We start from the raw sequence: 19,083 nt of genomic DNA, 5'->3' as shown, positions 1-19,083 counted from the left end.
GAAAAACATACATTCTAACATAATTCATTGTCAGTGTGGGGCATGATTTTAGCAAAACCATTAGGATGCACCTACATAAATTGCAGCCAAGAAAATTTAGGAGGCGATATTATTAACACAAAAGCATTGCAAATCCTATTGTTATAGCTGAAGCACTCCAAAGTTTTGATTCCCTTTACAGCTGAAGCACTCCAAAGTTTCTATTCCCTGTACCAAAGCCAAAACCAGCAGCTAAAGCTAGATTAGTTCTCATGACGCCTAAAATAACAAACGCATTATGAGCATATTACAGATGGATTAGGTACATATATTTGAAGAAAAATAAAAAAAGCAACAAAAAATCTACTAAGTCAGACGATGCAAAGAACAAAAGCTCCAATCAAGTTCAAATTTTGATGTCTGACGGTGCACATACACTTGCAAGTAAGTCAATGTAAGCAAGAGCAGAAAGAGCATGACTAATCCTCCTGAACTCAACAAGTATGGAATTAAGATCACCAGAAAAACTCAACAAGCATGGAATTAAGATCACCAGGAAGAGTCAAACACACATGCAGTTAGAGCACACATGAGAACTGAAACTCGGGATCATTCTAAATAGTATCCATCTTCGCACGCATAGGTGCAAGCACATCAGCAAGAACATGCATAGCTACAATCCCTCTGCCCTCCTCCTCCTTGGCACTAGCTCGAACCTGCACCAAATTTTGCAGTAAGGAAAAGCAAATCAAGAATGAGCAGCGAACTAGAAAATTATTTACCCCGTATCCGAATGTGGAGAAGACAAAAGGGGAAGAGAAATGAAAGAAGCTCTGAAGTTTTTGTAATGTTATAGCAGGCAACCGTCACAGGGCAATTTTGTATCTGCAGTTCACAAAGAAAAAGTGCAAGGTTTTGATAGCAGATATTCTTATTTCTACAAAATATTCTAGATTATCAGACATGCACTGAACCAAAAAACAGCCCCAAAAATTCCCTTGTACTGAAGGTATATAAAAGATTTACACAGCTAATGAATATGATCAAAATGAAGGTATGCCCAAACAATTTTAATAAAAACTGTCAGTAATAAAAAATGCTAATGGTTTAGCGAACCCAATTGTAGAAGATTGTTTCTATATATCCTAAAAAATACGCTAACTCCAACAGATCTCCAAATAGAACAGATCAAATAAATCAAACTGACACTATTCTATAATCTAAACATGTAAAGATCGAGGACAATGCATGCAGCATTGTCAATCTCAAAGCCGAGAACATAACAATTAGCTATCCCAACGACCTACTGTTTCACCTCTTCAATTCTGTATTGCTTGCCTAATCTATTATCACTGGGCAACCAATCTTAGTAATGATTTTGCCAAAAAAAAAAAAATAGTTTGGTCATTGTTCTGAAATGGCACTCAAAGTCTATTGTTTAATCTGAGTAACAATTTTACCAAAAAATCAGTTTGGTCAGAATTGTACTGGCACCAACATATCAAATTTAGAAGTTCATACATTGTTTTGAAATGACACTCGAAACATCCTATTTAAATATACTTGCTAGGCTAAAAACTACACGATATAGCAATTACATCAGTTCAAAGTCCCTATGAATGAAAAAGGGGAGAATAGAGAAAGGATGCACATCTCTTGTCTTGATGATATGTGGCGGCTGCTGTTGGAGGGAGGACCCAAGGAGGCGGCACCCACTGCTGATGTGGACGGAAGCGGGTAGCGACTCCTAACGGGCGGGTTGCAGCAGATTCGGTTTGCTACTGCTGGAGGCAGGAGGTGGTGGCCGCTGCTGCTCGAGGGAGGACCCAAGGAGGCGGTGCCCACTGCTGCTATGGATGGAGGCGGGCAGCGAATCCTGACTACTGCGGTAGGAAGGGGGGCGTTGAGCTAGCTGCAGGTGCTTGAGGTCACGGAAGCGGGGGTCGTGGGGCAGGAAGCAGGACCAGACGACGACAGAGTTGACGGCGGCGTGGAACAAGAAGTGAGGTAGTCGGGAAGAGGAGGGACACGTCCGGGTGGATTGGTTGGGGTGGCATCGTCATAGAAGGTCAGGGGCGGATGGTGCTGGCGGCGCAATGATCGGGCGTGGATGTGGGGCGTCTGGATGATGGGGGCGGGTAGCGGTGGAGATCGATTGCAGAGGAGGACTTAGGATTTACAGTGGCAACATCAACGTTTGATCGCAGAAGAGGGCGTCAGAATCACGGTGGCGACGACGTCAAAGAGGAAGCTGCACTGGACGTTGGCACGAAGCAGGCGGAGCACAAGGAAAGAGCAATGGTAGACGACAACGTTAGGGTTTGGCTGAAGGAAGAGGTTTAGGGTTTGGGGATGTGGGAGGGGAAAATGATGCGGAAAGCGCGAGGGGTGAGGGTGGAGGGAGGGCTGTGGGATGAGATAGTGAGGGGGGGGGGGTGGGAGCCGTGGGATGAGAAGGTAAAAGAGAGGTGAGTATAGGATTTAAGTGGATGCGAGATTTATTAGAGATTTTTTAAGTTTTAAAGATAAAAAATAAAGATTAAATTTCCTCTATTTCTCAAAAACATGAAAAAAGCCATAGAAAATAAACAACACATATTCAGCAGAGTAAAAAATAAACACAACACCTCATAAAATAAGCTGCCATATTCAGCTCACAGCAACTAAAAATCCAAAACGGGAAAGGTAAACCGGCCTCCCTCGTACCTTGCGAACAAACACGCTATATATGAGCTATAAAATCCCCAAATCGATCAAAAAGATCCCCAAAAGAAACGGAAAACCCTTTTTTATTCCCTCATCCACTCGTAGAGCGAAGAAGAGAGCAGCTTCCCCACCACCAACTCAGGCCGGAGCAGCAACTTCTCGAAGCGAGCAGCAAAACCATTCGCGCCAATTGGGGGGGCATGGGCGCCAACGGCCACCCGCCGCCGGCGAGCGCTGCCGCGCTGAACGGGTCCCACGCTGGCGGCGGCGGCGGCGGCAGCGGCGGCGGAGGAGGAGGAGGAGCAAACCCTAGCAACGGCGGCACGGCGGCGGCGCTCCGGCACGACCCGGGCCTGGCGCGGGAGTGGTCTCCGGAGGAGCAGGCCGTCCTTGACGAGCTTCTGGCAAAGTGAGTCCACCGAATTGCTTGGTTTAGCTGGTTTGGGAGTCCGGCAATTTTGGTTAGATGGTGGCTTTGGGTTCTGACTTATGCCTCTTGCATAGAATTGGTTGATAGTTTTGAGCAATTGGGTAACCTTTTTACGAAATTAGCAATTATATGATATTGGTTTGTATATGCCTAGAATTCAGCATCTGACGGCCTGCTTTTGGATTCAGTTCAAGCAAAATTCTTTCCAGTCAGTTTCTCATGCGAATGCTTCGATGTAGTTAGTACAATTCTGACTCAGTTGAAGTTGATAATGTTCCCAGATTAATTTTCCTTTCGCCCTTCACTCACTGCTAACACTTGCTTTATCACGGTAACTGTGGAACGTGTGGATGCTTGGTAGTTATATAGTTATAATACTACTCTTACCTGCAAGGCACCACCTTCACTAAAATAATAGTAGCATCACAACTGCATTTTAGGACTGGTACTAGATTGTTTAGACAAACATCATGAAGGTCTATTAACTGCAAGGACCGTTATTTTGCACCTTTCAGTTCATTGATGATTCTTGGCATTTGCTCTCAGGTATGCATCTGACGCACCTGTCATTCGTTATGCAAAAATAGCCATGAAATTGCCTGAGAAAACAGTTCGAGATGTAGCTTTGCGCTGCAGATGGATGAATGTAAGTAATACACTTAGCATTTGTGGTATCATGGTGCCTGGTCTCTTCATTGTTTTTTGGGGTTTCACAATGGTTTGAGGTGAGTGTTGAATCTGCAGAAAAAGGAGAGTGGCAAAAGAAAGAAAGAGGATCACAACTCATCGAAGAAAAGCAAGGACAAAAAGGTGTTTCTAAATATTTTCCTATTTTGTACTCCATCTCCATAACTGTTATAATGCAATCTGGAAAATTAGTGCCGCACTTAGTTCACAACCACCAGGCATCTTGTTGGATAGGCAGTATCTGTGAATTTGTAACTATTAACTAATGCACACTCGTTTGATAAGACGTGCACTGACAGCCACCTGTTGCAGGAGAAGGTTTCAGATTCTACATCGAAACCGCCTATTCATATGGCTGGAAGGCCTAATGTTCCCCCATACCCCCTTCCAGTTCTTCCAATGGATGATGACGAAATCTCATCCAAAGGTAAGTCAAATTGATATTCACCCTATTATTTCTTGGTGTTGCATTGAATGGACTGATGCTTTAACGAAGTAATGTTTGTGTTTCTTTTGCGATGTATAACTTTAAAAGTGGTGTCCTTATTGTCTGCTACCAAATGTTTTCATGCCATCGATAATAATGAGTATATTGGTTTTTGCAATATCACTGGGGCATCGACACCAGTTGATTCAGTGTTTAGCAGCATGATTGACCAATCATGTAGAGTCAGCTGACTTCAGGCAAAATTACTGCCAAAAAGTTGGCACGCGCAGTTCTCTTTCATGTCTAACTTATGGTGGAGTCTGTATTCACTGATTTATCACATCATTTGCTATCGGTATCTTGTTCATATAACAATTCATTCGAAGGATGATCTTTACACTATGCTTCTTTACTTCATTTCTTGGTAATGAGTGCTACTAACATAGGCTGGTCCAGGATTCTCAGAATATACCTTTTTTCTTCATGTGAAAAATGCGAAGAAGACGACACTTCATTTATAGTTGCATGTCATCTCTGTGCATTTCCAAAACTCTAGATCTGGCAAGACATTGTGGGAGTCTACGGATCTATGTAGGCATTATTTATTTTAAATATTTGTGTAGTTTTTCTACTTTACGCGTCTTTTACTACTTTAGATGAATTCTTGGAATCTTCACCTTTGTTACCTTTCTGCAGCAATTGGAGGTCCAACAGGCGAACTACTCGAAACTAATGCCCAGGTTTTGAGTCAAATCTCATCAAACCTTAGCAACATGCAGGTATAGTTTTTATTTCAAGGTGGCTTCTGGTCATGATTTTCTGCAAATGAACTTCGTTTAGATTCTTCATCTGATATTTGAAATCCAGAAATTTCCTTTGACTTTTCACTCTTCCGATAAGGCCCTACTTTTTTAATGCTACTTTTATTTACTTGAGCTTCACTATTTCTTTTGCAGATACAGGATAACATCTCTCTGCTGTGCCAAACTCGGGATAATATTCTCAGGGTCTTGAAAGAGTAAGTTTTGAATTGGTTGTTTCATTTAATTCGGAAATTGTGAATGGTGTAGCCATGCGATATATTCGATCCCTTTGTTATTATTTGCCACTTTTGTATCATTGTAAGCGTTTACATGTTTTAATTAGTAGCTGCAGAGTTCATTTTACTTAAAATGGCAATGCTGCATATGTGGTCATCACAGTTTGGCAGGATAGTTCTTTTTGCAGCGCTAGAGAGACTATTGAGTATTGAACGGAGGAAATTACTTTAACTTTCCAGTGCTGGAGATCCATAATTTGGTCTTCACAGTAGATGGATGTTCTATGTGGATCGATCTGCTAGTCCTTGTTACTAGTTGCTACCATGAGTGAGTTCCTTTAGCTGTGTGACAGGAATTATAGAATTCTCGAAGTGTATGTGCCCTTGCAAGGTCCTAAAAACACAAAAATGCACGACCAAATCCATCCATGGAGCCTGTGTATTCTTCACTCTAATAATATACCAAATTCTTCCACCCAATGAAGCTGCAAATATTTCTTCTATCCAATTTACCCTTCGTTTGGTCAACAGTTCTAAAATTCAACTTATGATTCCCATGCAAAATTCTTGCAGGATAAATGATGCTCCAGATATCATGAAGCAGATGCCGCCGCTACCTGTGAAGATAAACGAGGAGCTCGTCAACTCGTTACTCCCTAGGCCGACTGTACCTATGCAGTAGTGATAGTGAAATGAATGTATCCTCTGTAGTAGTCCCAAGAGTTATTTAGGTAGCGTTTGGTTAGTTAAAGGAAGTTAAATGTGATGAAATCGTCCTAGCTGGGATGTGACTGGACGGGATGTTCCTGAACGAGCTGATATAATTAGGTTGTTTGGTTGGGTGTATGAGATGTTATAGGATGTGTTTGGTTAGTTGTATGAAATGTGACGACTTGTTACAAGATTCTATTTGTTTGTCTGAATAAAGTTTAAAGTTGATGCTGGATGGGCTGAATAGTATGATAAAGCATTGTAAAATAATTTATTTTTTCACCATATAACTTAGAGTTAAAACTAATTTAAAAATTAGTTCATCGCATAAAAAGAATATTAGTGATTTTTTCAGATTTTTGATAATTTATTTGAGGTTTAATAATTGTTAGAAGTTATAAATTAATTTTTTGGAAAATTTTAGTTTTAATTCTACAAAGGTTTTTTTAATTGAATCTAATCAAATTAAGTTGTATATAGATTATAAAGCACGTATAAAAAAAATTAGAATTTTTGCAGCAATAAAAGACTACGTGTGGTACAATTCATACGCGACGAGGGACCCCTGGATGGAGTCGTTCCACCAATTTAGTCGTATGGAGGGGTGCAGAATATTTGGATAATATTCCAAGATCTGGATCGACTCATCCAGGACGAGGTGGTCCAGTTCGAACCAAACGCCGGATGGCACTGTTCATCCTGTACGAGTTCGTGATGCAGGAACCAAAGTACCAAACACACCTTTAGATAGGCAGCTGAAATAAAAATGCCAGCCTTCGTGCTTGTTCGTTCATTTTGTAGCTCCCTCCTCTCACCTTCCATTCGGTCTTCCAGCCGTTCTCAAATCGGAGGCGGTTGGAATGTGTACCAAGTTACCAAGGTTGCTTCTAACTCTGGCATGTTTGGAATCTATAGCCGTTTGTGTAATGTGATGGAACCGGAGTAGCATAGCTTTCATTGTTCTGCGGATTGCATTTACACCTTGCACAGAATGGATATTTCCTTGTTCCTGTGGTCACCGAGGTCACCCAAACTTGAGCCTTGTTCGAAATGCATGAATCTTACATTAATTCTTTACAAGATAATGCAGAAAATTCCTGCGTAACGAGGCCTTAAGCTCTCTAGAGCCACTGAACAAGGGCCTAGGCTCTCCGAATCGTGCTGTAAATTGAGGATAAAGTCACGATATACTATCAAATGACTGTTTAATATCTAATATATTATCTATTATAAAAATAACATATAAGATCTGAATCTATATATGATTAGCGCAACGATGATATATAAGAACCGACCATGTTATTCGGTGGCAAACATGAAGCACCTAACGAAGCAGAGTCCGGAATGTTCGGAAGTCTCCAAGCCCAGCAGGCTCCTGGTTCCGGACCAGACCAGCAGCTGGCCCCAAGCCCCCAACTCGCTGCGCATCTCGGCCAGATCAAAGGCCCAACGCAGCGCACTCACGCCCCACAGCTCCCCCACCCCTTTCCTTTTTTTCTCCGCGGAGTCAATGCCTCGGTCAAAGCTCAACGAGAGCATGTCTTCCTCCTCCTAGCTCCACCCCTCCTGACTCCTGCTCCACTTGTCTCCCTGCCCGCCTCCGCCGCCTCCCCGTCCCCATCCCCCACCCGCATTCCCCAGATCTCCATGGACCCAGCCCCGCCCACGGAACCGGCCTCTACCTCCGCAGCCGCGGCGTCGCGGGACGTCGCCGCGATGCTGCCGGACTCGCCGCCGCGGCGCGCGGCGGGGCACCGCCGCGCACAGTCGGAGATCCTCCTCGGGGCCGCGCTCCCCGACGACCTCACCTTCGACGCCGACCTCGGCGTCGTCGGGGAGGCCGGGGGCGACGACGAGGACGAGGACGACGAGGAGGATGACGAGGAGGGGGCCGGCGGGAGCGGCGGCGAAAGCCGAATGTTGGAGATGTTCCTAGAGAATGGCGGCAAGCTCGCCAAGGCCGAGCCGGCGGAGCCCTCGGCACACCCGCCGCCGCTGGCCCCCGCGCGGCCGCGGCACCAGCACAGCATGTCGATGGACGGCTCCACGTCCCTGGGGTCCGCCGCCTCGGGAATTCCGGGGAGGGCGGGCGCTGACGCTAAGAAGGCCATCTCCGACGCCAAGCTTGCGGAGCTCGCGCTCGTTGATCCCAAGCGCGTCAAGAGGTGAGAACCTAACAGCCTATGGAGGAGAGCTTCCCTTTGTTTTGTTTGAGACTACGGTTTATGTGCTGTCTATCACCTTTGTAGTATTTCCGGTTGGTAAGAATGGGGGGAATAGGATATTGATTGCGGCGGCGTTTGACAAGGACTGATCACGGAGAAGCCTGTTACTGCTAATTTTAAAGAGCGCAGCCTCCTTGAATGGAGTCACAGGAATAAGCGTGTGAAAGGGAAGAAAGTTGTGGAATCTGGAATCATGCATTGAAATGAGGCGATACTGGTCTTCTTGGCCTAATTGATCAAACAGAATACAATACCACTATGGAGTGTCAATATCACTGATGAAAGGCGATTTGGTTCATCATTGGGTGGCTAATAGGTCCATCGAATTGCGGTACTTCAAATGTCACAAAAAAACCTAACATGACGGGGCTTGTTCAGTAGAGAATCGTAGCAGCCCCTACTTTGTGTTCTTCGTACCTCTCAGATGTGATATGTACTTCAACTGTTCAACATGTGTTGATGTCTTGGTGATAATACAAATGAGCAATTCAGTTTCCAGTAGTAAGAATGAATAAGCCCTTTAAGTTGGTCTCCTACTTAGTGAGCTGATATCTTCAAATGTGATATGTGATGTCATTGTCAGTAGATTCTCATTCTCTTTCCTAAGGGGAGGTTACAAAAGTGTATTCTAAAATATATGGCAATGAACATTTATCACTGTAATTTAGAAATTTAGAGTAGTTTTTTTATCAGCAGTAATTTGGAACAAACTTTGTGTTATATGCATCTCAATCTATTTAAATTATGAGAAATATTTCTGAAAGTATTTTCCAGCATGATTGTTCACCATAGCAACCGATATGTGTCTTAATGTTATGCTAGTTGGATTCATCACTCCGATTACTTACTTTCATGGCACATTTTAGGATCTTGGCAAACCGGCAGTCAGCTGCTAGGTCAAAAGAAAGAAAGATGCGCTACATTGCAGAGCTCGAAAGAAAAGTACAGACTCTGCAGACAGAAGCTACTACACTATCAGCTCAGTTGACCATGTTACAGGTTCTTCACTTGTCTTTACCTTTTCTCAAATTATTGCCACATGCAAACCGGCAGTCAGTTGCTTCTCAGTATCATGAACAGTCAACACAAAATTTAAATGTTTAGGCAGTTCGATACAAGCATGTTCTTTCGTATTTTTCAGCATCTACTTAACAATTTCAAGCTGTGGTCGATGTTTGCTATGTTGCTTATTCAGTTCCTGAACAAAATGTCAATTTTATCAGATAAAGTACCTTTTATGTCTACATACGGCTATTATTTCTGCAGGTTATTCTGCATGTAAATAGAAACCAAACTGCTTTGCATGAAGTGTTAGATCTTCAAAAGAAGCAATGTTTCACTTATGAAGTTTTTGGAGATAGTGAAACATGTTCTGTAAATACCGAAATAATGATAACAAGTGCTTTGCTGTTTGGAATTTGTAGTTTTCTACAAGTGTATAATTGATTATTGGTATGATACAGAGAGATACCACTGGTTTGACAAGTGAGAATAGTGATTTGAAGGTGCGGGTGCAGACAATTGAGCAGCAGGTCAGGCTGCAGGATGGTAAGGTTTTGTTCACATTTTCTTTACAAAGGTTTTCGTGTGAATTCTCATGCATGCAATGTGAAAAATTCAACTAGGAAGATTGTCCTGACCTTTTCTTTTGGTCGGCAAGAGATACAAGGGTCTTCCTACCCATGTTTTTTTTTTCACCAGAGTTAACTCATGCTGACCGTTTGGCTATGCTGTAAAATAAAATAAAACATAAAGCAGGATAAACATGCATTTAAGAGTATTAAGTATTAACAATGATTCAATTTAATTTAAGACTTAGGATCAGATTTTACTCAGAATTCACCATCGACACCTATGTTTCAAAGTAGCACAAAAGCTTGTCCCAGATGATTCTTTTTCCATCTTTAGTATTTTAACTATTCCTTGGTTACGTATAGCACTGAACGACAGGCTAAGAGATGAGATTCAACAGCTGAAGATTGCAACAGGACTGGTTAATGCTAACATTGACAAAATGGGAAACTTTGGTCTGTCCCCATATGGAGGCAATCCACAACGTTACCAGCGCACCCATATGCAATCTCTTCTGGTCGCTCAGCAGCTGCAGCAGCTTCAGATCCACTCCCAGCAGCAGCAGCAGCAAACGCATTTGCAGCAGCAACACCTCAGCACAGTCCAGCAGCACCAGCTGCTGCAGGAGGCGCTTCCATTTGCTGGGGACCTGAGGATGAAAGGAGTCGCCACAACATCACATGCACAAAATCCAGGTGCCTCCGACAGCCGTGCTGTCAACAGCGAACCTCGAGAATTGGCGTAGCTACCTGTCAGTTGTCAGTAATGATATTGTGCTCTATCTGACTGAGCGATTCATGCATCAGCTAGCGCAGTGTCTAGGTAAATTTCAAACCGTAAGGCACTTAGATTTCTGCAGCCTGTAGATCCCATTCAGTTGTAAGATGTAGAACTGATGAACCAGGCTGCGTAATACACCATGCCGAATGTCTCGTCTGGAACTGGCCATGAGTTTGTGCCTGGAGCCGTTCTCGGATGGGTGCAAGAGCATATTAACAGTTGCTGTCACTATAATTCACGTTGAGGAACTAGAACCGTGTGTTCTTTACCCAAGATCAAGCCGAATCGTGGCAGCAGGTGGCCAGGTGTACGCTCCAGCTAAAGCGAATGGTACCGACAAAAATGCTGTTGGCAACTTGACCTGGAAACATGATGATCCCGATCCCCAACACCTCGACATGTTCGATTGTGCTAGCTGTCTGGCTGAAATTGTAGCTTCAACTGCATACTCCGTTGGGTTGACTTGGCTTAAATTTGAGATGGTAATGTATACGCCACGTGGTAAGGTCTTGCACGATCGCAGGATCCAAGACACCTCAATCTGAATGTGATAAGGATTAGTTCATCCGATGTGAGACGTTCGCAGCCTCGCATCCGGCGTGGGCTCGAGCACGGTCGGTCTGCGTGGCCGCGGCCCCCGGTTAGCGAAGCGGTCGCCATCGCGAGCGCGGGGGTTTTACGTGCCATGCCGCGCCGGCTATCGAGCGGGAGTGGCTGCCGACCGGTGTCCGGGACGTGCGCGCCGCGTCCATCGGGTGGCCACACGCGGCAACGAGTTATTCCGCGGCGCGCACGCGCGGTTCCCTTGCGCTCCGCGCTCTCTCACGAGACGGGACCCGCGCGGCCGATCACGCGACTGGCGCGAGCGAGGCGCCCCGCGGCCCACCCCAACCACGCGCCGGTGCGGCCCTCCCCATCCCACCGCGCTCGCGTATGTCGCGTCCGGGCGACGCGAGCTGCAAAACTTTTGATCGTTCTGCTGTGGTGTGTGGCAGTACTCATCAGTACTCGATGAAGATGCACGTACGTAGCTTCCAGTTGGCGCTGTCGCGAATCACGAAGACCCTTTTCGAGAGAAAAAAACGAATTACGACAAGAAACACATCAAGGCATGTCAAATTTCAGAGCAGAGTCAAGAAATCAGCAAATACTTGATCAATGCACGGTACAATGGGAAAAAAAAACGTGAACAAAAAACTATGATCAAATAGGGTACAGCACAATCATGTACGAATATACAAATATGAATCAGAGCGTCCAGCTAGGCTAGAAACAGCAGTCCGGCCCCTGCTTCACATCCCATACCCAAAAACAAATTAACCAACCAAACACTCCTCTGGAATGCACCGTCCAATTGTGGACTAAGAAACAAGAATGGTGTGTGTCACGTCACTTGGTCGTGAACGTTTAATCATGTCCGTCGATTCCCCCTATGTATGGCCAGTTGTTGTTCAGAAATAGCCTACGTATCGCTGCCCAGGGTTCCGTGCTGTACTGTATGAGGAACGATCGTCGATCGATCAGTCGTCGTCCGCGCAGAACCTCTTGATCTCGAAGGCGGCGACGGCGACCACCCACACGGCGACGAACACGCCGTAGGAGACGACGTAGGCGCTGACCTCCTGCGCGATGGACAGCCCCAGGAAGACGTTGCCGATGGCCAGCAGGATCGCCGCGCGCCCGATGTTGTGGTGGTACCAGTTCCAGAACCGCCGCACCTTGGACGTCTTGTCCGGCCGCGCCAGGATCGCCATCACCTGTACATGGATCAAACCACGAAGCACAAACCACGGCTCGTCAATGAAGCAATCAAGCAACGGTGCATTGAGATCTTGAGCTCTTCGTAAGTGTCCCAAGGCTAAGAAATCGATCAGCTTTCATGCTCCTCGACCATTCAGTTGAAGCGTTTGGCAAGCAAAGCATAAACAATTGAGCATGGCTGCGCGGAGCCAATGACAGGCACTGCCCCCCCCCCCCCACCCCCCAGAACAGTTCACCCACTTTCTTTTAAAGACTTTTACAATACACCTAAATAAATGTATGTCGTTCATTTCTTTTATCCGGTGGTTTAGATTGCTCTAATGATACTTTATCGTCCATCAGTATGTTTAGATTGCTCTAATGATACTTTATCGCCCACCAATATTATAGGTATTATTAATGAGTATCATGATACCATAAGGGTAGGATTAGAAATAAAAAACTATAACAAACTTGTAAATTATATGTTTAACTAGGGAAGATCAAAATGTTAGTTTATTCTTCAGATAAGTTTTTACTTGTTCTGTTTATTTTATTTATTATGGTTTCCACACTCCGTCGGCCGGTCGATAATGGGTGACGGTGATCCGAACGGTCAGCCAATGACGTAATTGCTCCAAAGGTACCAAGATAATTACAATAATACCTACTCAAATAGACGATTGGATCACAACAATAATACTCTTAACCATTTAGTATCATGGTGTACTGTAAAGGTTCTCCTTTTAACCTATCTTTTGGCTGTCCAAGAACATGCAACGCTACAGCACGTACTGTGTAGTCTCCATTGTCAACGAACTTGGAAGCCTGTATTCTGATGGCATGCTTCACGGAACCAGGGGGCATGTGAAGACGCTCACTTCTCAAGTTTTACTATTACTCAATCAACTACTGCTACAAATATACCTGCAACTTTTTTGCTGTTTATCCAGGCTGGCCTTGCGGCGGCTTGCAACCCAGATGACGCACATGGCATGGTGGATACAAACTATGGCCATTTTTATTCAACTTTTCCCCTTGTAGAGACTTGGAAGGTTCTTTTCTGGAGACCATACCTGAAGAGATGACATGGCCAAGATGGCGATGCCGAGCGCCTTGTGCACGTTGACGTTCTTGAGCCCGTCCTCGTTGAGCCCGAAGCCGAGGACGATGGCCGTGATGCCGACGGCGAAACCGGCCACCTGGATGGCCATGTGGCTGTAGAACCAACACGGGTCCAGCTGCCGGAAGTAGCGCGCGGTCATCATGCCGATGGGCATCAGCACGCCCCACCCCATCATTCCCAGCAGCCCGTGCTTCCTCTCCATCGGAAACGTCCCGTCGCCGGAACCGCCGGCGTTGGAAGCCATCCCTGATGAGTAAAACAAACGAAATCCTCTGTCACATTGACAATTGGAGAATGAATAAAAAAAAAGAGTAATATTGATGTGCTGAAGTGGAAAGAACCCACCAGCTGCTCTGACGTACCGGCGGTGTAGTTGAAGGAGCGGGAGGCCATGTTCCGGTGCACCGGCAACTGCAGGGAGTTTCTGGACGGCAGGTTCCCGTCCGGCCCGACGGCGTAGATCAGATGCGGCTGCGGGTAGTCGGTGCTAAGCTGGAAGGCGAGGTAGAGCCGGCCGGAGTGCGACACGACGACGGCCTTGTTCTTGACCAGCTTGAGGAGGCCCTTGTTCGCGGTGCACTCGTCGGGGCTCTTGCCGCCGAGGTAGTACTGCTTCACGGTGCCCCTGCCGTTGGACGCCCAGCCGACGACGGCGCTGCTCCCCACCATCGCCCCCTTGCCCGAGAAGCCGACTGCCACGTACGAGCCCTTGTCCGGCGCCGAGAGGATGAAGCTCCATACGCTCGGCCCCGTGTTCTTGTACTGGCAACACGAGTTGTAATTCGGATCAGATCACGTTAGCTTACCGTGTCAGTTCTTGATGCGATGGTGTAAGCGTACTACAAGAATGACAATCTCAGAAACGGCAATTCGCCAAGCTTCCAGCAACAGCAAACTAGCTACTGTAAGGGCATGCACTGACAATGGGATCTAGAGCGAATCCAAGAATTCGATCCCAGAGATGAACACGGCATGTAATGACGCAAACAATAAGGATATCGCAAATGCGGCATACCCTGAGGACGAAGTCCTCCTGCTTCCAGACGGCGGTGCAGCGGAAGGACGTGGAGTCGAACGGCACGAGACTGGCCACCGCGACGCGCGCCGGGCCGCACGGGTCCGTCGACTGCTGGTGGCTCACCGCGACGCAGAAGCCGAGCAGGCAGAGCAGCAGCAGGCGCATGGAAGACGAAGACGAAGAAGCCGGCGCCATTGGCGTCTGTCTCGCGAGCTGCTGCTCTCCCCCTGTTCCAATCTTCTCCCTTGTTCCTGCCCTGTCTCGGCTATGGCCTTCTTGGATTTGGCAGGCGCTCGAACAAGATTGGTGCTTGGAAGCGAAGGGATGGGATGGCCGAGGAAAATGTGAGCCCCAAGGGGACGGTTTGGCAGGTCAGACGATGCTGCCCGTTGATCAATTTCCCTCCCGTTCGCGTCGTATCCTGGAAGCGTCTTGTCTGCTCGTATATGTATGTATCACCATGTTGTAGTGTGATCGATGTGTTAGAGCTGGTCGAGTGGTTTACCTCGGGGAGAGAACACATGGCGGCAATCGAACTGCTAATTGCGACGGCCTTCCACTCGATTAAAAAAAAACGAAGTCCTCTCACTGTCACTGTCTTACCCAGGCACAGTCCTGACACACTATGCCGCCAACTTGCTACTACTACGAGACGATCGGCACAGTGGTAGATCGAGCATGTCCCGATCCAACCAGGAAACCCGTTGCTTGTGAGTGCACACCACAATCAATCGGAATCAGGTCCAACCCAATCCACCGCAGACGCGCCAACTCGTCCCTTGTCCCTTAGAGCAGAAGAGCTGAAATCAATTCACACGAGCAGAGAGAGACAAGCCAAAGGACTACTGCGCATGGGGTGTGTCCGTGTTTATGTCGCCAACGGTTCCCGAGGACGCAGAGGCTGAGCTCCGTGGAATTTTTAGAATTTGGCTTTTTTAAAAAAAAACTTTTTTGACGTATGGATCTATGAAGGAATAATATTGAAAAATAGATTTTTTTTTGATGTCATGATATTTGACGCTCCGTGATAATTAACATTATGGTAAGTATCACGTATAACCTTTCGAGTTTAAAATATAAGATTGGTATCACGGTGTTAAATATCATGATATCGTGTTATTCAACTACGACGCTAAATGTCATGACGCCGTGCAAAGGTTCTATTTTCAGAAATTATTTTCGCAGGGACTTATTAGTAAAATATATTTAAAAAAGGTTGGATGTAAAAATTCCTGCTGAGCTGCCCAACAGCGAAAAGAGGGAGGAAAAGGCCGGGCGACCGCGGGTGGTGGGGCAGGACCCCAGCGGTGCGGCGCCAGGGACTGCCTCTGCCTGTGCGCGATTGAGGAGTGCGCGAGGGGAAAGCCTGGCCCCAGATGATTATTGCGCCCAGGAACAGCTCACGGCTTAGCTGCACGGCTAAAGAAAGATGCGGGCGCACATGCACCATGCCGCGGACGGATACATCGAATCGATCGATCGATTCTCCAAGGGTGCGCGTCCCCTGGGCCATAACCGCCTGTAGTGCAGTACAGTGACTCGGTGAGAACTGATGGCTGACCTGAATCTTCCTGCGCCTCCTCGGAATCTCCATGTCATTAGCTCAGTTGGATTTTTTTTAATCATCTGCAGCAGATGTTTTAAAAATTTATTATCTATAATACTATTACAGTATCCTCTAACATTATTACAATATTATCTATTTTTTTATCTCTAGCAGCTACTCTATTTTCTATCTTGTATTACTTTCGATCTCTTCTCAGACCCACGGTTATCTGTTATGTACAGTAATACAATATCATCCCTTCTCCCTCAAAAATACAGACCCTCTCTCCTCTCTTTTCCCTGTAGCAAGCGAAACGGATACCGCTGGAGATGGATACAGATCGGTTGGATCGGCAAAAACCATAGCATAGGGATACGGATCGGCTTTACTAACCCTGCTGGAGGTAGCCTTAGACATTTTAGACTGTGTTTGGATGAAAGGATTGCTTTATGAACTTTTATATAGGTTTTATCATAAAAAGTTTATTTGGGTTCGAATGACTAATACCCCGATAATAGAAAGTTGTACTGATGTTTAAAAAAAAAATTAGTAGGTGTCTAATCCTGAATTTAAGTGGAGATACGGATTTGAGAAGCCTGGTATAGTAAATGTCGGTGCCATCGTGGACTTAGCATATCGAGCGCACCAAACTTTTCAAACCAATTTTTGATGTGCCAACTACCTTAACGTGCTTTAATATTTGTCTTCAAATCCCCAATTCCCCCCTGCCATCGGCTACAATGAAGAGGTCAAGTTGCACATGTTATTTTTGTTTTAACAGAGAATAATGCTACGCGATGAAAGGAAGTTGTCGGTGAATCAGAAATCAGTGGTCCTCGAATCATGAGGTCAGGCCAGCAATCCGTTACGTGGCACCTTCCCGCGGGGTTCATCTCCGCGAGGTACGAAAAAGACTAAATCCCGGGAGAGGACGCTCGGGGCCACAAGCAGTGGTCCCCGAGTACCCGGGTTCCCCGATGATCTGCGAAGATAAAGTGATCGGGAAGAGAGTGCTCGGGGAGTTGAACAGTGACCCCTGAGCACCTAAGTCCCCCGACAACCAAGAGAATCGAGTACTGGGAAGGGTGTGCCGGGGGCTGCGAACAGTGGCCTCCGGACACCCAAGTACCCCGAGGACCCAAGGAAGCCAGTTCCGGGAGAGAGTGCTCGGGGCTGCGAACAGTGGCCCCGAGCACTCGGTTCCCCGAGGTCCAAGAGAGGACGTTCCCGGGAGAGAATACTCGGGGAGGTGAACAGTGACCCCCTGAGCACTCGGTTCCCCGACGGCCCAAGAAGTCCTTCGTCGGTGGCCCCCACAGAGGTCCAACGATGAGGTGTCAGCCTGTGAAAGGCCCGATACCGCATTTAAGAGCGCGCGTGACCTGTCACCTCCAACTGCTCCCGCCACGCTCGGTGTCAATCCCTGCCATATTCTGGCATAAGGGCGTGAGGACATTTAATGCGCGGGTCCCATCTCGCGTCATCCGGCTCGCCTCGGGATAGCTTTGCAAGGTCCGAGGCGCCCCGTCTGCCGCCCTACTGTGGCAGGCATACAAGACAGAACGGGCACGTCGGGCCGCTCTGCGGCTGCCCGGTGGGCCCTCTCCACGGCGCCTGTTGCCATCGCCATTATGATGGCCGAAGACCGGGCGGGGGGCGCATTTTCAACCCCCTGTCACTTCGCGTAGAGGCCATGGTGACGCCCTTTCCATTTATGGCGTCTTGGAACTCGTGCCCTCCTTTTCGGGGCACGCTACCGCTGGCGAGTATTTAAGGAAGCCGGTGGGCACAGACAAAGACAAGGGGAAATCTAAGCGAATAGACAAGTTAGAGCAATCCAAGGTGAATCTCAGTGAACCAAAAACAGAGAAGAACATCTTCGTACAAGCATAGAAGCTGAGACCACCAAAGAACAAGGAGCCCAAAGCTCTAGGATAGACAGACATTCTTGTAACCAGCATATTTCTGAGAGACATTCTCAGGACATTTATAGCATCCACACAGGAGTAGGGTATTACACTCAGTGCGGCCCAAACCTGTCTAAAAATCCCTCCAGTGCATTTACTGCGTTCTGTATTAGATCATTCCACACCACCTGCCATTGCATTCATATCCATTTATTTCTCCAGTAAACATATTCAGAATCATCCCCCAGCCGAATCTCTAAAGGAGGTCCCTCAGGATCCCTGCAATAGAAGTTAACCCTCCGACAGAAGTAAACTTGGCTCTATAATCTGTTTAATTGGACGACGAAATGTATGTCAAAATGGATCGCTGTTATTATGGCACACTAAGTACAGTAGCCTATCCAAGTTTCTAGTTTAGAGTAACGAATAAGGTCGACGCTTACATTGGGTCGTCTGGTGCAAGATTTTTTTTATCGTCTTGTCTGATCTTACCTCTTATAATGCATTATAGACCCCAATAGTTGCAAAGATGAGTCCTCAATAACTTCAAGAATGATATTAGGATTAAAATTTTCCCAAAATTTTGGTGAATTTTGGAAATTTTGAAGGGACCGAAATATCTAATTTCAAAAAAAAAAATCACTAACATGTGAGACCCACATGACATAGGACGAAAAATGACCGAAATTTCCGTGAAATTTTGATCTAAAAAAATTATAAAATGAATTTGAAATCCCTACAAGGATGTGATGTGGGTCGGCACGATGATGGGCATTCTTCTATTGATATACACCAGTGCTCTCATTTATGTACGCTATATTTTCCTCCAAACAAATTGTAGGGTCGTTTCAGCTTTAAAAACATTCTAAATTTGTCATCTAATGGTTATGCTTTACTCGAAATTAGGGTTCACAAATTGAATGTTGGATGCTTATACATTTTCAAATATTTTTGTATGTTTTTAATTTTTCTCTCTCTATGTCCGCAGTCACCTGTCCTCTATTTCTATTTTTAGTATATAAATAGATAGACATATGTGATGGTAACCTTTCGTATAACTCAACTATATACGGAAGCAGTGAGATCAACACCTCACCCACTTAAGCCGATTTTGCTCTCTAAAAGGTCTAGTGGGCAGCTCATGTGCTGCGTGAATAATCCATGGATCTGAATTGGCTAGTGGGACTGGA

At 46.1% G+C, this 19,083-nt stretch overlaps 3 protein-coding genes across 4 annotated transcripts; 2 read left to right on the top strand and 1 right to left on the bottom strand.

Annotated features, from left to right (window-relative positions):
- Positions 1-2,722: 2,722 nt before the first annotated feature.
- Positions 2,723-6,214, top strand: LOC133924497 (uncharacterized). The gene is made up of 7 exons (XM_062370068.1): positions 2,723-3,094; positions 3,662-3,761; positions 3,860-3,925; positions 4,115-4,229; positions 4,926-5,008; positions 5,186-5,247; positions 5,842-6,214. The coding sequence occupies exons 1-7, from the start codon at positions 2,886-2,888 to the stop codon at positions 5,948-5,950; spliced, it is 744 nt and encodes a 247-aa protein (XP_062226052.1). The 5' UTR covers positions 2,723-2,885; the 3' UTR covers positions 5,951-6,214.
- Positions 6,215-7,464: 1,250 nt separating this feature from the next.
- Positions 7,465-10,964, top strand: LOC133924496 (transcription factor RF2a-like). Its single transcript, XM_062370067.1, has 4 exons — positions 7,465-8,144; positions 9,071-9,203; positions 9,668-9,752; positions 10,142-10,964. Exons 1-4 carry the CDS (start codon positions 7,627-7,629, stop codon positions 10,519-10,521), a joined length of 1,116 nt encoding a protein of 371 aa, XP_062226051.1. The 5' UTR covers positions 7,465-7,626; the 3' UTR covers positions 10,522-10,964.
- A 770-nt stretch (positions 10,965-11,734) lies between these two features.
- On the bottom strand, positions 11,735-15,204 carry LOC133924494 (cytochrome b561 and DOMON domain-containing protein At3g07570-like). Of its 2 annotated transcripts, XM_062370066.1 has the most exons (5): positions 14,946-15,204; positions 14,438-14,876; positions 13,785-14,184; positions 13,373-13,668; positions 11,735-12,313 (listed from the first exon to the last, which is right to left on the bottom strand). In XM_062370066.1, exons 2-5 carry the CDS (start codon positions 14,633-14,635, stop codon positions 12,077-12,079), a joined length of 1,131 nt encoding a protein of 376 aa, XP_062226050.1. In that variant the 5' UTR covers positions 14,636-14,876; positions 14,946-15,204; the 3' UTR covers positions 11,735-12,076. The 2 variants fall into 2 exon arrangements, with proteins under 2 accessions (XP_062226050.1, XP_062226049.1); XM_062370065.1 differs by having other exon boundaries at positions 14,438-15,204.
- Positions 15,205-19,083: the final 3,879 nt, after the last annotated feature.

The sequence above is a fragment of the Phragmites australis genome, chromosome 7 (genome assembly GCF_958298935.1).
Source record: "Phragmites australis chromosome 7, lpPhrAust1.1, whole genome shotgun sequence".
Taxonomy (NCBI): Eukaryota; Viridiplantae; Streptophyta; class Magnoliopsida; order Poales; family Poaceae; genus Phragmites; species Phragmites australis.
Note: the sequence above shows the minus strand (reverse complement) of the source record. Positions and strands in the feature narration are given on the sequence as shown.